The sequence below is a fragment of the Balaenoptera ricei genome, chromosome 18 (assembly GCF_028023285.1).
Source record: "Balaenoptera ricei isolate mBalRic1 chromosome 18, mBalRic1.hap2, whole genome shotgun sequence".
Classification (NCBI taxonomy): domain Eukaryota; kingdom Metazoa; phylum Chordata; class Mammalia; order Artiodactyla; family Balaenopteridae; genus Balaenoptera; species Balaenoptera ricei.
Window position 1 is genome coordinate 33,764,610 of NC_082656.1, and position 17,148 is coordinate 33,781,757.

General features: G+C 33.2%; 1 protein-coding gene across 1 annotated transcript in view; it reads left to right on the forward strand.

The window, feature by feature from the left end:
* The window catches only part of TDRD3 (tudor domain containing 3), a 223,882-nt gene that overhangs the window by 82,919 nt on the left and 123,815 nt on the right, over window positions 1-17,148 (forward strand). Inside the window, exons 2-3 of the mRNA XM_059902581.1 lie at window positions 8,711-8,795; window positions 13,319-13,384. Coding sequence (XP_059758564.1) covers window positions 8,711-8,795; window positions 13,319-13,384 — 151 coding nt within the window. The remainder of the gene's footprint in view (window positions 1-8,710; window positions 8,796-13,318; window positions 13,385-17,148) is intronic.

The following is a 17,148-nucleotide window of genomic DNA, read 5'->3' on the forward strand; positions in this document are numbered from 1 at the left end:
TGGCATTTTTTTAGAACAACTCTATAGATTTTTTTTTCTTTTTTAAATAGGGGAGGAAACAGGCACAGAAAGATTGAATAAATTGCTTTGTATCCCACATTTATTAAATGGTGAGACTGAGATTTGCATCTAGTTCTGTCTCACTAAAAAGTACAGATCAGATGACAGTCTCTCCAAGCTATTCATAACATGCCTTCTAATATTTTTTATCATATCTTAGATTTTAAAGTAACAACTCATGTAAACCTAACTAGGTACATGGTCTGGGGTTAATCCTGGGAGGCCTTTGGCCTGGCCTCTACAGGCCCTGATTCTGTATTGCAGTTGTCAGCACACAGGCATTAGGCCTAAAGTGAGTCTTTCCACCTGATGTATGGTTTTATAGCTATCACCTTTGTGCTGGAGTAGAGATGACAGAAATATCAAATCACATATTTAAAATATGATTTATTAAAAACTAACTTCAACTCTGCTTCAGAATTTAAGTATGAAAATGTTGAATTAGAGGAAGGACATAAATTAATGAAAGTAAAAATATCCAGGCCTTCATTTATACTTTAAAAATATGTGAGGGTTTGGTTTACAAAAATGAATAATAACATAGGTTCCCATTGCCACTAATCCTTGTAGTATATCATTTATGGAATTTCAAAGGAAGTTTTACTTGCTCAGATGTTAAAATAATTACTTAATATCAAATAAGCATTCCAGGGCTAATGTCTTCATGGGTTGGATTATGTATAGGGAAAATATTTTAAATAGCTGAAAAAGGATCATAAAAAATAGAAGTTTGTGATTTGTTGTCACCTGTCTTCCTATAGTTATCTTAAAATTGTCATACTTATTTGTTTTGATGTCAGAGAAAAACAACTATTGAAATAATGTTGAAAATACTCTTTGTAACTCTTCCACAGCAAAAAAGCATTAATCTCTAGTAATTTATGTGTACTTTTTATAAGTTTCTATTTCCAAAGGATGAATAGGAGAGAATAAGAGAGAAAATTGTCTATTGATATGCTTCAGTTGTTTTTTCCATGTGAGATATCTCTTGAGTGTCTGCTAAATGAGTTTCTTTTTAAAATCCTGAGTGATCTTTATAGCAAACACAAATTCTAAAATTATAACAGTCTATTTTATTTTTGATATATCTACTCGCCACCAAAAAAACCCAATAAATGTTGGAAACCTTTATTTGAAAGCCAGTTTAGTACATCTTTGGAGTCTTAGCTTCCAGTAATGGGCTGATGATATTATGCTTGTGAAGCAAGGTTGTCATCTAGTGGTGTTTTCAAGTAGTACATTCTTCAGAATTAGCTCTCTAAAACATCTTCAACATTTTAAAGGAAATGCTTAACAAAAACAAATCTAGGTTTCAAATTTTCAGAATTTAAACACTTTTAAATATTTTACATTATATATGACTTTACAAAGGATTATCCCTAGAACCTTTTCTGATGTCCATATCTTAATCTTTAATATTGGGCCCCCAGATTTTTGTCTGGCCACTGAAATGTTGAAGTTTGAGTAATACGGATGTTAATCATGATGTATCAAGGCATTTCATAATGCTTCACGTCTCTATTGAAGTTACTTGCTTAGAAAAAAGATCTTATGTAGTACTAAGCAGATTTTTTTTTTTACTTTTTGCATATTTATCCTCTCCATTTTTTTGCAGGTTAATTTTTTGAAACATTTGCACATAAAATGTTAAGGTTTTAATGATGATTTCTTTGCTTTTGGTGTTTTTATTTTTGTAATATAAAAATTTGGAAAGTTAGCATAGAAGAAATTAAAATAGATTTTCCCATGTGTAGAAAAAATTTAATATCATATTAGCTAAATGGTGGAAGTAATATACATTTGTGCATGCAAAGAAATCATAAAAACTAAAAACTGAAAAAGAGATGCATTTTTAAAGATAGTTTATATTTGAATAAAATAAATCTTACATAGAAAATAGTTCACTCACTGATTAAGATGAACACTAATTACTTGTTACTTAGAGTTCCTTTATATAATACATATCTTTATTTGATCCATTTGTATATAAACCATAGAGAAAATTAAATTTTAAGCTAGTGTTGACTCAGGTCCTTATTGTAATTGTTGGAATAAAGATTGTGGTATTCATTTTGGCATGGTAGGTGGCCACTTAACCTAAAGAAGGAAAGAAAATGGTAGTGATAGAAGTGGTACTTTTTTTTAGGGAAATGAAAATATTTTTCCTTTTTTCCTTTTTTGCCATTTGGGTCATAGGACTCCCCCTTCTGAATTACTTTTAATAGATTCTGATCCTCCTGTTTGCTGTGCTTAATACCATAAATTCATTCAACTTAATGCTGGTGTACCAAGTTATATTCTGGTTGGTGACTCCCCCCCGCGCCCCCTCGCCAATGTATTTATAAATTGTATTTAGTATGTTCATTTAGTCTGTACCAGGTTATTTGAAGCAAATTTTGTGCCCCAGTTTTTAAAAAAAATATTTATTTATTTGGCTGCGTCAGGTCTTAGCTGCAGCACGTGGGATCTTTCTTGCCACGTACATGATCTTTAGTTGCGGCATGTGGGATATAGTTCCCTGACCAGGGATGAAGCCCGGGCCCCCTGCTTTGGGAGCGTGCTTAACCACTGGACCACCAGGGAAGTCCTTGTGCCCAAATTTTTATTAGCCTTGTTACCTTAACTAATCTTATTACTCTGTGGTTCATAAATAGGAGTTCATAGGCCATTTTCCTTTATCCTAACGGAGGGAATTAGCAAATTATTATTTCAGTGTTTTTGACTGGGTACAGCAAAAGCCTATAAGAATAATAGCAAAAACCAAAATTTTCAGCAGGCATGTTACAGACCACTTACACTGTGGGGCTGGAAACAGGATATGCAGAGTGAATAGAGAGACCTTTGTTTGGGTAGTTTTTAAAAATTATTTTTTAATGCCCTGGGAATTTGCAGTAGGTTGGCAATGTTCATATTTGCTAAGATGAAAGATACCTTTTAATATAAATGATTTAAGAAATTACCTGTCAGGTTTTATTCTCTCCTGTCCCTCTATTGGCTTGAGTAATTGGGAGTTAGTTATTATTTTCTTTGTAGCTAAGCAAGGATTCAGTTATAAAATTCCCATTTTGGTATTTGGATAACGTATGTGGGCTAGTAATCTCAGTGTAGCAGCAAATAATCATGTATAGATCAGAGACCCCAAAAACCACATGAGGCCATGCGATTTGGGTTTTCTTCAGAGACAGTTAAGACCATCCTGTAGCAGTCATTGTCCAGATATGTCCTTTATTTTTTGATTGAGTCCCTATCCATTTGGGAAGAATGTTTTCACTCTTGATTTTCTTATTGGCATTTTAAAGAATTTTCATGTGTCGTCAGCCTAATTTGTATGCGTGATAATAGATTCCGTTTTTGATTATCTTAGGAATTCAGGTCTCAGTTCAGACTTGAATGGGCATTCATTGCTTGGACAGGTACAGGTAGGTGGAGGGGAAGAAAAGTTCAGTGTGCTGTTTTAGTATTTCTGGTCAATTAGAACATTTTTCCCCCTAAAAAATATATGTAGTCTGGAAATCTAGGTAAGGATGAGTTATCATATGTGCAGTTTGAAGATAATTTAGGCCAAAGTAAATGATTTGATGATAAATCCGGTAAGAACACTATTTACATGCATAAATATGTTTATTGCTGTCCAGGAGTCATACAAAGTGACCTAAAAGACAGTTCTTTTCCTCTTTTGCTTGAAAAGGATGTCAGCCATGGATATTATATCATTTGAGAGACACTTAGGGCACAACCCTGCATGTCAAAGACAAGTTGAAAGTGTATAAGAGCAAACAAACAGATAACTGAAATAAACTAATACAATTAATACGTACAAAGTGTGTGTGCTACATGCAGACTGAAGCCTGTTTTGTTTGGCTTGTACATTGCTTTGCAAAAAACTAAAAGCTAAAAATGAGAAGATCTGACAATGGCTGCTTAACCTATCCTCATACAGATAGTCACTGGAGCTGCCCCCTTTAGATGGGCATGTACTCTTCAGTTTGTTGCTGCCCTCCTCATTATGTGTACATCACAGTCAGTAATTAAGTTAGACTCAAGGATTTTACCTACTTCCAGAGGAATGGATCAAAGGAAAATAGGCACTCTTTTCCCTTGCAGTTAGGAATCCACTTACTGGTAATAGTGATCCACTATCTGGATCTAACAAGTACTATTGAAACAATAGTATTTGTTTTTATCACAGTTTTCTGTCAGTTGAGATTCTTGAACTGTAGTTTGGGAATGTCTGTTTTATATGCCCAAGTAACTTTAGAACATGAGGTAAAGATGGTTTTAGCAGTGAGACCCTTCTTATTAAATATATATTCATTATTTATAATAGGAAACCACCTCTCCCCCAAATTGGTGGATAGTAATTAATTTTAAAGCTTTTACTTCTTAAGTAAGAAGAGTTGCTCAGGATTAAAATTAAATGACTCTGAGAAAGCCAGAATTTTAACATTTATTTATGAAAATAAGAAGCACTTTCCAAAATCTTTTAAAACAAATTTGAGTGTTTATTAAACTGTGATTTAAAATGGAATTATTTGAAGGTAAAACTAAAGAGAAATATTAGTCTATTCTGTGAGTATGATGCAGAAATTTAGCCCTTTAGTGCCTTGCTTGTCAATAAAATGTATTCCGATGTATTTTTAGTTCAGAATAGTAATGAGTGGTTTTATAATGTTACTGTTCTCAAATCTCCACCAGAGGAGAAAAAAAGTGTGTGCTTTTGGGGCTGTTGTAGTCAACAAGAGCTCTCTGGGGTTTATTTCTTCTTTAAGGTCCATGCCCTTGGGTTTGCATGCTCGAAGACGGCACATGGGAACTGATTATGACTCACTTCCCTTGAGGTCCATCGTGCAGATGTGCACAGGGATCAGATCTGACACGCCTGTGCCAATTTTCAATTCCTTTTTTTCCCAGTGACCACATTAAGGCTGGTGAATTTTGTGTTGTTTTGTTCTTTCAGTTGCTGTGTTCCTGTAGTGCATCTTGAAGCTGATTGGGACATAATACCTTAGTTTTATCACTTTTTTTAATTCATTGATGATATTGGAGTCTTAAATGTTTACAAAAACAAAAAGATTAATTTGTAAATCTCAAGTTACAGTTAATTTAGATTTAGTCCTGTGAAAATGGTCCAGTATTGACAGAAGGATCACCAAGATATTACTGGGGAGACCTGTGAATGGGTCTCCTGTTTCTTGATAATTACAAAGTAAAGCTGTGAGGCTCAAGTCCTTTGATTTTTTTTTTTTTTTTTTAATGTGAAGGGTGAGGAAGGGAGACTTGTAAAACTTGGAAATTGAGACTGAGCCATATTTTATAATTTCTTATATTCAGGAAGCCTTCTCCAGGCATCGTTTGGAAGAAATCACATGATATTTGATTTATACATGGATGAAGTCAAATTTACACCCCCTTATCTCTTCTGCTTTCAGAATTTTTGTTAGATAGATGTTTCCTTTTTATATTTTGCAGGATAGGTATTTTTATTGTTGTAACAATTTTTGAATCTCTTAATAGTAGTTAATATTAGTTTCCTGATCTTTTACTATGAAACTAGGCCTATTCTTATTTAATATACTTTGGAGACACTGATTGAATTTGCCTAGTTGTGCTTTTTGTGTGTGTTGGTAAAGTGTCTACTTGATTAAGAAATTGATTTGTATAGATGTTGACTTCTGTTTATGAGAAAAAAATCATATTCCTGATATTAGCATTAGTTGTTGATAAATAAAAATAGTGTGTTGTAATGAAAAGACTGCTAAACTGGGAATCAGGAGACATTTTTGTTTTAACTTTGCATAGCTTAAGTTTGTATTTTGGAGCAAGTTTAGGTTAACATCTTTGGGCATTCTTTTCTTCATCTGTAAAATTGAAGAGTTAAACTTTGATTATTTTTTAAGATCATTTCCAGTTCATCTGACATCCTATAATCTTTCAATTCTAAAGAGTTGCCTTTCTAGAAAACAAAAGTATTTTATTAGTCATTGCATATTATTTCCCCACTGTAGGAATTTTGAAAGTTGTGTTTTTGTAATTACTCAGTCAGCATTTAATATAGCACCCATATCCCTCTATGCACTGTTGCTTCCTACAGTAAATAAAATTCATCTCAACCTATACTGACCTCTCATCTCTTCCCCATTTTCCAGCCGTAACGTTCCAAGTTATTACCTCTAGAATGTGCTTTATACTTTTTTACTTCCATGTTGTTGGTCGTACTATTCCCTTTCTGTACACTCTTTTCCATTCCGCAGCCACTTTGAGCACCCATAACATTTTGTTTAGTTATTTTGGCATTGTATGATAGCTGTTTACATGTTGTATTATTCTTTATGTGAGACTGTAAACTCCTTGAAGAAAGATGTTTATTTTTCATCATTTTACTGATCTTATTACTGATTCACATAGTACTTTTCACATAAAGGGGGAGTTAATTAATATTTGTAGAACTGAATTTGTAAGATGGTTAGTGCTGGATACAGTCAATGGCTGTGAATAGTGAAAAATTATCAGGGTAATAAGGAAATGAACTTAGCCATTCTGAATTAAAGCAGTGTTTTAGCCATCTATGCTGACTGCAAACAAACATTGTATTCCATGGTCACTCATGTACTATTTATTCCTGCCTCCCATCCATTCATTCTTACTGACTCATCTACCTACTTAACACTTCTATTTTTCTCTGTAGCCCACTTAACTCCTTGCCTTCATTCATCATTGTAGTTTAACACTGCCATGGTCTTCAACTTTTAATAGTATCTAATTTTTTTAACACATTCTTGCTTTGATTTATATACACTTTCCTTTCTTTTACCTCCTTGATCTTATGCATAGGTTTATCAGCTTTAATTTTCTATTGCTTTTTGTACTCTCCTATTCACATTTCTTTTCACTTGCCCTTTTACTTTTGAGAAATCATTCATCCTATGTTTCTTAAAGGCAAATGCTCTTTGGTTGCTGTCTTCAGGTAAAGTTTACATTGACAAGTGTCTTAGAATCAGCCTAAGGTTGAGGGTTGATGGTGGAATTGCTGGCCATCAGGAAGAGCCGGAGTTAGCTCTGTCAGACTAGCACTCCTGTATCTTTTTTTTTTTTTTCATCTTTATTAGATTATAATTGCTTTCCAGTGTTGTGTTAGTTTCTCTTGTACAGCAAAGTGAGTCAACTATATGTATGCCTATATCCCCTCCCTCTTGGGCCTCCCTCCCACCCTCCCCATCCCACCCCTCTAGGTAATCACAAAGTACCAAGCTGATCTCCCTGTGCTATACAGCAGCTTCCCACTAGCTATCTGTTTTACACATGGTAGTGTATATATGTCAGTGTTACTCTCTGAGTTCATCTCACCCTCCCCTTACCCACCTGTGTCTACAAGTCCGTTCTCTAAGACTGCATCTCTGTTCCTGCCCCGCCACTAGGTTCATCAGTACCATTTTTCTAGATTCCATATATATGCGTTAATGTACGGTATTTACTTTTTTTCTTTCTGACTTCCTTCACTCTGTATGACGGACTCTAGGTCCATCCACATCACTACAGATGACTCAATTTCGTTCCTTTTTATGGCTGAGTAATATTCCATTGTGTATATATGTACCACATCTTTTTCATCCATTCATCTGTCTGTGGACATTTAGGTTGCTTCCATGTTCTGGCTATTGTAAGTAGTGCTGCAAGGAACATTGGGGTACATGTATCTTTTTGAATTATGGTTTTCTCAGGGTATATGCCCAGTAGTGGGATCTTTTTAGTGGGAGAATGTCTACAGTGGCAATGCTAGCATCAGACCTTTGGTTAAAGGAGTATCTGATACTGATTACAAAAGATGCTGAATGTTAATGGGCATTTTTACAGGTGGACTTTTGGGGGGATGATATCTGAATTGTAGAATTTATCAAAGAATTTCAAAATGACTGTATTGGGTGTGGGTGAATTGGTAGAGATGATTTTTCCCCCCTTTGGATTCAATAATCTTTTTACTCTTGAATTAATTATTGTCTGCTACAGATGTATGGTTGGTTTGGACTGAATAAAAAAAAACAGAGGACAATAAGACAATGAGTAAAAAAAAACTGAAAAGAGACAGGAAAAGTAAAAGATGTAAGATAAAAAGTTGCCTATCTTTGTGCTATTTGGAGTCAGTAGTATTTATTGAAAGATTCTTGGGAACATTATGTTAGAGAAAGGGGACTTGAGAAGATAATGTGAGAAAGTAGCCCAGAAGAAAGTTTGTTGGACTATATTTAAATCTATGTTGTTTTTAGTTCTATTTTTATAGCACATCTCAATCTCTTAAGAGTTTACTGTATTACTAAATATTTAAGTCGGATATTGTATTTGTATAATAGTAAAGAGGAGCTCATTCATTCCTTAAGAAGTATATTGATGGTTAAATAGCTTTTCTCGGAAAACATATGGATACTTTTATTAACACAGTATCCCTTTAAAGATATAAAAGAGGAAAAATACGCATTGTCTATCCTGTTCTATCAGATAGTAAATAAACAACAGGGAGTATCCAGGGCTCTTTTTGCCTAGTATTTGTAGTGAAAGCATTTTATAGTAGAGAACAAAATTGCATGTAGACTTAAGAAAATAATTTTGGTTAATTTTGATTTTAGAAAATATTAAGCCATTTATTTTATTTTAACAGGTATCTTTCAGATGAAGGCATTGAAGCGTGCACAAGTTCTCCTGACAAAGTCAATATAAATGACATCATCTTGATTGCTCTCAATGTAGGTTTTATTTATTAACTTATAAACGTTTTAAATCTGGAAGCTATATTTATGAAAATATCTCATAGAATAAACTGGATTTTATGATGAGAAAAAATCATAAATCATCTTGCATTTTTATTGTTCATTTTAAGTTGCAGGAATGTTTGTTGAATTTGGTAATCTCATATAAGCCAATTATTAGAAATATATATTTCTTTAACATCTATTATTCAGAATTCAATGAAAAAGGGAAAAATGCAATTAAAACTCCTTTTTTTTTCACCCTGTGATCAGTTACAGAATTTCATTACATTTACAGTAGCTATGTAATAACAGTAAAAACTGATCATATTCATGAAAACAAATTGACATTTAATGTACATAGAAACTCTAGCTAGGTTATAGCTTCTTGACAGTTGTATTTTTTCTTTCAAAGTAACTTTTCCTGTTGATAAAAGTAGCATATATGGTACCATACAACTACTTCATAAAATACAGAAAAGTAAAATAATAAAACCAAATAATTACCGTTAATGTTTTGGTGTATATTTCTTTCCAAGCTCTTTCCCTCTACCCATTTGTATAGTTGTATCTTTTCTATAATTGGGATTGACTTTTGGATTTTTTTGAAGAGTTATAAAAATTGTTTGAAGTACAGATGTAAGTAAATTAATATTCTTTTTTCAATCTTGCAGTTACCCCGTGGGAGTTTTTTTTGTATCGCCTTTGCAGTCACAGTCTATTAATCAACTTCATATACTATGATACATAATCAATGAAATTCAGAAGAGAATTACTGTCTGATAAATCCATTATGTCACTGCAAAGTATGTTTAGCATAAAGCAGAAAGGGTGACAACTGATAAGAATATGTGAAGTATAAATATGTAACTGTATAACTTTTCAAATTACTTAAATTTATATTTATATAATTAAACTTGGGTTTAAACATAAAATTTATATTTTGAAGCCTGTGATTTTTTTAGCTGCTTTGAAATTTTATTCAATAAGACCAACAGGTTTTTTAGAAATTATGTGTGTTATCTGTGACTACAAATGGGAATATTTGCTAGACACTTTAACTTTCTTTGATTTGCACCCAAATTAGTGAATTTTATTTTCAAAAAATGGTATAAAGAACCCTAGTTTCTTTGTTTATTAAAAAAAGTCCTAAAGATGATAGGAAAAAGGCTTTGTGATAATCTTCTTTTTTATTTTTCTTATTTATATACATAGGTAAATAGCATTGAGCTATGTATAAATTGGGTATGAAACTAAGTAAAGTAAGTCAACATGAAGTATTTGTCCTGTGTACATAAGAGGTACATGATGATTATTATCTTAGTGAATTAATTTGTCTTTATAATTTTCTTTAAAATATATAGTTGAATACTGCAGTCCAAAGCTATTATGCGATATAATAGGATAAAAAAAATACTTTTAATCGGGATGAAGTCTACACCAGACAAATAATCTAAGTTTCAAGTTTATAACCTTTAAATAAAATCAGGTATATACAGTATTTCTGTTGAATTATTTTAACTTTCAAGTGATTGTGGGATGTTAATCACTAATTGAGAAAGACTTGCATTATTAGTTCTTATATATAACTTATTACATATTGGGAGAATAATCCATGCATAAGCTTGCTAATGTTCTCTTCTATCAGTGGGAACACACTGAATTTGTTCCTTTATCTAGCAGTGAACAAAGCAATGGTATGTATATGGTTTTGCTGCCCAGGGAAGTCCATTAGGCTATTATTGGGCTGCTTAGGAAGGTACTCTCTGCTTAGCATGAAATAAAATTCCAGACTCCCCCCCTCAAAAAGCAGGTGTTTACCATAAATCACATTGTTAATACAAATAATTTAGGCAGTGAACCACATTTTCTGTTAGGGAATGGTTCAAGTGCCAAGTTCCCAGATGACACCTTCGGGCCAACTTTGTAAGCAGGCCCTTCTAAAGATAGCAGCCTCAGAGCTGCTATGTAACTCTTTTCTGCATGGGTTTTTATGTTGAAAGGAGGGAGGTTCTTAATTTTTTTCCTCTGTAGAATGAGGAGTAAGGATATTAAGAAATAACCTTGAAATTCAGCATATAGTTTTGCGTCCAAATTCCTGAATTATTCAGAAAAAAATTAAATGATAGCCTAGTCTTAAATTACTAAATAATATGTAACAGTAAAAGTTTTAAAAGATTATTTTAAAATTTCTTTTAAGATTCTGTATAATACAAAATGATTTGCCAAATAGATATTCTGCTGAACTTACTTGAAGAAATAGTCAGGAATCTTGTGTGTGTGTGCACACGTGCATGTTATAGGTTAAATATTTCTCCTGCATAATTGCTTATTCACTATAAATGTATTTTTGGACCCAGTTATCCTAGTGATCCTGATATAACAGTGTCTGAATCGTAGAATTGCCTTTGCAGAACTCATAAATTGACTTTGAATTTAGGATGTTTAAAGATTTGGTAGGTCATTTTCATCTTGCTAAAAGAACAGTGAAATAACATTCCTTATATGTGTGTACGGCACTTTGAATACATTGTCTCCTTTTAGCCTGACAACAGCTTTGGAAGATAGAATTGGTAATATGTTTTCCATGTTACAGAGGAATAAATTAACTGGATTTAGAGAATTTCTGACGTGTCCCAGGTCATATTAGTTAATTACAGTATGTAGTAAATCAAAGTTTAGGATTTTAGTCTAGTGCTCATTTCTCATTTATATTAATGCCTCATTTAATTTTAATTTTAATTTTATAATTAGTGATAAAAACCAGAAATGAAGGACCATGATGTATCATAAAATTTTTATATATTCTGTTTTTTATACATATTTAAATATTTCAGCTTTTGAGTGACTTCAAGATAATGCTTATGTTTTTATGAACTGTTAGTTGTATTATTGACTTGTACACGTTCAGATGATAACAATATGCATGTTTTATATTCGCTAAAGTAAACATGATAGCTAACATTCATTAAATGCTTACTGTTTGCAAGTCATTGTGCTGAATGCTTTACATGCATTATTTAATCTTCAAAACAATCCTAATATAGGAAATGCTAGTATAGGAAAGTATTTTTTTCCCCATATGTTGCTTAGTATTTTCAAAGTCAAAGCCATGCAACTTGAGGTATGGTTTATAGTTCTTTCACTCTGTTATTGGGTGGAGGCTGCAAAAAGGATAAACCTGAAAAATTGTTAAACAAGTATTTGGATTTGGGGCTTAGTTTACCTGGCAGTTCCATTCAGTGAGTTTTACTTTAGGAGTGATCCTTGCATTACATTGAGAAATAAATTATAAATCATTGTAGTAAAAGACTGGAAAGGATCTGTGAGGGTTATATAACATGTATGCTTGTTTCTTAAGCTGACCATATATGGATATTTCAAATAAGAGGATATTCTATTATTGTAGGTGTTCAAAGAAGACTGTCCTACTTCTCTGTATGTATCCTTTTGTGATACTGTAATTTTAATCATCTAGTATTTTCTCCTTAAGTCTAATATAAATTTCTCCCTTATAAATGTTGTGATTAAATGCACTCTAAGTCTGTTTTGTTTTGCTCTTGAGGCAATGAAGAGCTTCTCTTTACTATATTTAAGGAATAACAAAACAGTACACATTTAGTTATTAATCTAACCTCACTATCTCAAGCAGCAAGATAATTTCTTAGCTTAAATGATTAGGCCTTTTTCATGAGTAGTATTAGTTTTCTTCTGAACAAATTTCTTACTATTCCTTTAGTTTTCACTTCTTAAAGAAGACAAAATCCTGAAAATTTCTGTTTTTTTATGTAGACTGTGTAGTTGAAGTTCTGTTTTTATGTCAGAAATCCTACAACTTTATCTTAGTCCTATGTTGTCCTTTTTATGTTTTGCTTTGGTTTGCTGAATAATATGTACTTACGAATTTTCATGTGGTTAGTCACTTGTTCACCAACTTCTGTTTCTGTAATTTGTTTAAAAAGCAAATGAAATAAGTATTTACTACAGTATAGTCTTACGATTTCTTGCTGTTGCAGTGGTATTGTTCTCTGGGATATTTTTATGTTATGTAGCTTTGTTATGTCATAAGTATCACAGCCTATAGAGTAATGTGTTTTCATGTCTCTGCATATCAAGGTTATATAGAATTTAGTTGTCAAAAATATACTCTGTTTATATGTTCAAAGTAGTCATTTAGTTTTGGATTGTGGCATTAATTTTTTAGTAAGACTATATAGTTTCATAAAATCAAGTTTTAGATTTTAATAAAGAAGACTTAGTAAGTTAAAAGGTTATCTAGAGAAGTATGACCAGATATAAATAAGGCCTTTGACGTACTTTAAACAATGTATGTATGGGACTGTGTTATTAGAAAAGATTGATTTTATATATATATATATATCTCATAATCAGTTGAAAGACATTTATTTAAATTTTGTTCCACATACCTTAAGTAATTTTATCTTTTGTTTGTGAGTGAGATTAGATTTAGATTCACTTTTCTCTATAATTTTATTTTAATAATAATATTTTTATTTTAGACAGACTTGAGAACAATTGGCAAGAAATTCCTCCCCAGTGACATCAATGGTGGAAAGGTGGAAAAGGTAATGAAAAATGTTAAGTTCCTAAATTATGCTAAGTACAATAAATATGAACATCTACTAAATTACTGGAATTATTTTTTGTCAATGAAGACTGCAACTTCAAAATATTTTGGAGGTGAACAATTCACAGAGTTATCATTATAGTGACTTCCTATACACATGGAAAATTACTAAAGCTTAAACTTTTAAACTTTTGGTGACTTTTCAACATTTAAAAAAACTTTTTTTTCAGGAATTGTAACTATGACACACTTACTTTACATGTGAGACTTACCAGATATTATTGGTGCTCAGGAAAAGGACCTTTTTGTATCTTTTTATTTTAGTTACCTGTTAACCATATTTGTTTAATGAACTTATTAATATAAAATTATAAGATTGGGAGAGAGTGTTAGGAGCAATTTGGCAAAGCCATGCATTTTGTTACTGCTATCATTTTGTGTAACACATATATGTATTCATGTTATGAATTTTTTCAGTGATGTTTTTAAAATACAAGGATACAGTTTTTAGATACCAACTAGTCAATCTTTTACTTCTTATTCATTTGTATTCAATTTCTTCTTTTTATTTGAAAATACATGTAAATTGCGTCAACCAAGAATTTTATATGTGCTACTGCTCACTTTTTGAACTATTACGGAACATCATTATCTGTAGTTTAAAGAAATACTTTGAATATATATGTTTTGTGTTTGAATAAGTATTCTTATCATTTTAACACTCAGATATTTAAGATAGTTGCTGTACCTCAGATATTTTAAATTTTAGATAATTTTAAAAGGTCTGAAATGTAACAACATATTTTTCACATTTTCCCTAATGCAATAGATGGTAATCATTTAGCTGGAAAGAAAACAAGAGTTTATTTTATAATTTACAGTAGTTTTTGAAGCAGATACTCAGAGAAGAAAGTTCTACAAACTCCTCAGCAATTCATTTTAATGTTTAACAACACTCTGTGTCAGCAAACTTTAATTGTATTTTAACCTAAATTTCTTTTGATGCAACTTGAAGTCCGTAACGTCTTCTTTATCTTCCCTCAGGGGAAATGGAGAACATCTGGTTACCTTCCCTTGTGAATAATTCTTCATATACTTGAAGACTTGTAAATGTCAGTACCACAGGTTTCTTCTTGCTAAAGCCATCTATCTTGGTTCCTCTGTTTATTCTGTCCCAGGCATTCCATTCATCTTCATTGTTCTTCTCAGAGTCCTCTCCAGTTCCATACATTTCTTTTTCTGGTTGTGGTCGTAGTTCTCAGACTTCAGCATACATCAGAATCATCCTGAGGCCTGGCTAGAACACACATTGCCAGCCTCTAACCTCTCCCACTCCCACGCCTCTGTCTCCATTCAACTGGGATAGAGCCCTAGAATTTGTATTATGAACAAGTCTCTGTGGGATGTTGATTCTGCTGGTCTGGGAAGCATAATTAGAAAACTTCTGGGGTATAGAACTCCAAATTAGGCAGCAATCTTGGACAGGTCTGATGAATGCACAGTTCTTTACAGGAAAAGTAACTAATATCAAAGCAGTGGCTGCGCATCCTTATGCTAGTTGATTTAAGAAAACTAGCATTCTGGATTATTGATTTTCCATTGTTTCTTCATGTGTCTTTAGGGATTCTCAGCACCTATCTCTACTATAAGCTCATGGGGAAAGATACTGATAAGAGTTTCCTCTGCTTCCTCCAACTTCTCAGAGCATTTTTTTTTAAAATACTTTTTTATCAGTTATCTATTTTATACATATTACTGTATATATATCAATCCCAATCTCCCAATTCATCCCACCACTGCCCCCCAGCCCCACTTTCCCCCCTTGGTATCCATACGTTTGTTCTCTACATCTGTGTCTCTATTTCTGCCTTGCAAACTGGTTCATCTGTACCATTTTTCTAGATTCCACATATATGCGTTAATATAAGATATTTGTTTTTCTCTTTCTGACTTACTTCATTCTGTATGACAGTCTCTAGGTCCATCCACGTCTCTACAATGACCCAATTTCATTCCTTTTTATGGCTGAGTAATATTCTATTGTATATATGTACCACATCTTTATCCATTCATGTGTCGATGGACATTTACATTGCTTCCATGACCTGGCTATTGTAAATAGTGCTGCATTGAACATTGGGGTGCATGTGTATTTTTTTTTTAATTAATTTTATTTATTTATTTATTTTTGGCTGCGCTGGGTTTTTGTTGCTGTGCACGGGCTTTCTCTAGTGTTGAGTGAGGGCTACTCTTCATTGCGGTGCACAGGCTTCTCATTGCGGTGGCTTCTCTTGTGGAGCACGGGCTCTAGGCATGTGGGCTTCAGTAGTTGTGGCACACGGGCTCAGTAGTTATGGCTCACAGGCTGTGGAGTGCAGGCTCAGTAGTTGTGGCACACGGGCTTAGTTGCTCCGTGGCATGTGGGATCTTCCTGGACCAGGGCTGGAACCTATGTCCCCTGCATTGGCAGGTGGATTCTTAACCACTGCGCCACAAGGGAAGTCCAAGGGGTGCATGTGTCTTTTTGAATTATGGTTTTCTCTGGGTATATGCCCAGTAGTGGGATTGCTGGGTCATATGGTAATTCTACTTTTAGTTTTCTAAGGAACCTCCATACTGTTCTCCATAGTGACTGTATCAATTTACATTCCCACTAACAGTGCAAGAGGGTTCCCTTTTCTCCACACCCTCTCCAGCATTTGTTGTTTGTAGATATTCTGATGATGCCCACGCTAATCAGTGTGAGGTGATACCTCATTGTAGTTTTGATTTGCATTACTTTAATAATTAGTGATGTTGAGCAGCTTTTCATGTGCCTCTTCGCCATCTGTAAGCCTTCTTTGGAGAAATGTCTACCTAGGTCTTCTGCCGATTTTTTGATTGGGTTGTTTGTTTTTTTCAATATTGAGCTGCATGAGCTGTTTATATATTTTGGAGATTAATCCTTTGTCTGTTGATTCGTTTGCAAATATTTTCTCCTATTCTGAGGGTTGTCTTTTCATCTTGTTTATAGTTTCCTTTGCTGTGCAAAAGCTTTTATGTTTCATTAGGTCCCATTTGTTTATTTTTGTTTTTATTGCCATTACTCTAGGAGGTGGGTCAAAAAAGATCTTGCTGTGATTTATGTCAGAGAGTGTTCTTCATATGTTTACCTCTAAGAATTTTATAGTGTATTGTCTTACATTTAGGTCTTTAATCCATTTTGAATTTATTCTTGTGTATGGTGTTAAGGAGTGTTCTAATTTCATTCTTTTACATGTAGCTGCCGAGTTTTCCCACCACCACTTATTGAAGAGACTGTCTTTTCTCCATTGGATATCCCTGCCTCCTTTGTCATAGATTAGTTGACCATAGATGTGTGGGTTTATCTCTGGGCTTTCTATCCTGTTCCATTGTTCTATATTTCTGTTTTTCTGCCAGTACCATATTGTCTTGATTACTGTAGCTTTGTAGTATAGTCTGAAGTCAGGGAGTCTGATTCCTCCAGCTCCGTTTTTTTCCCTCAAGATTGCCTTGGCTGTTCTGGGTCTTTTGTGTCTCCACAAAAATTTTAAGATTTTTGTTCTAGTTCTGTAAAAAATGCCATTGGTAATTTGATAGGGATTGCATTGAATCTGTAGATTGCTTTGGGGGTAGTATAGTGTTTTTCACAGTATTGATTCTTCCATTCCAAGAACATGGTATATATCTCTCCATCTGTTTGTGTCATCTTTGATTTCTTTCACCAGTGTCTTATAGTTTTCTGAGTACAGGTCTTTTACC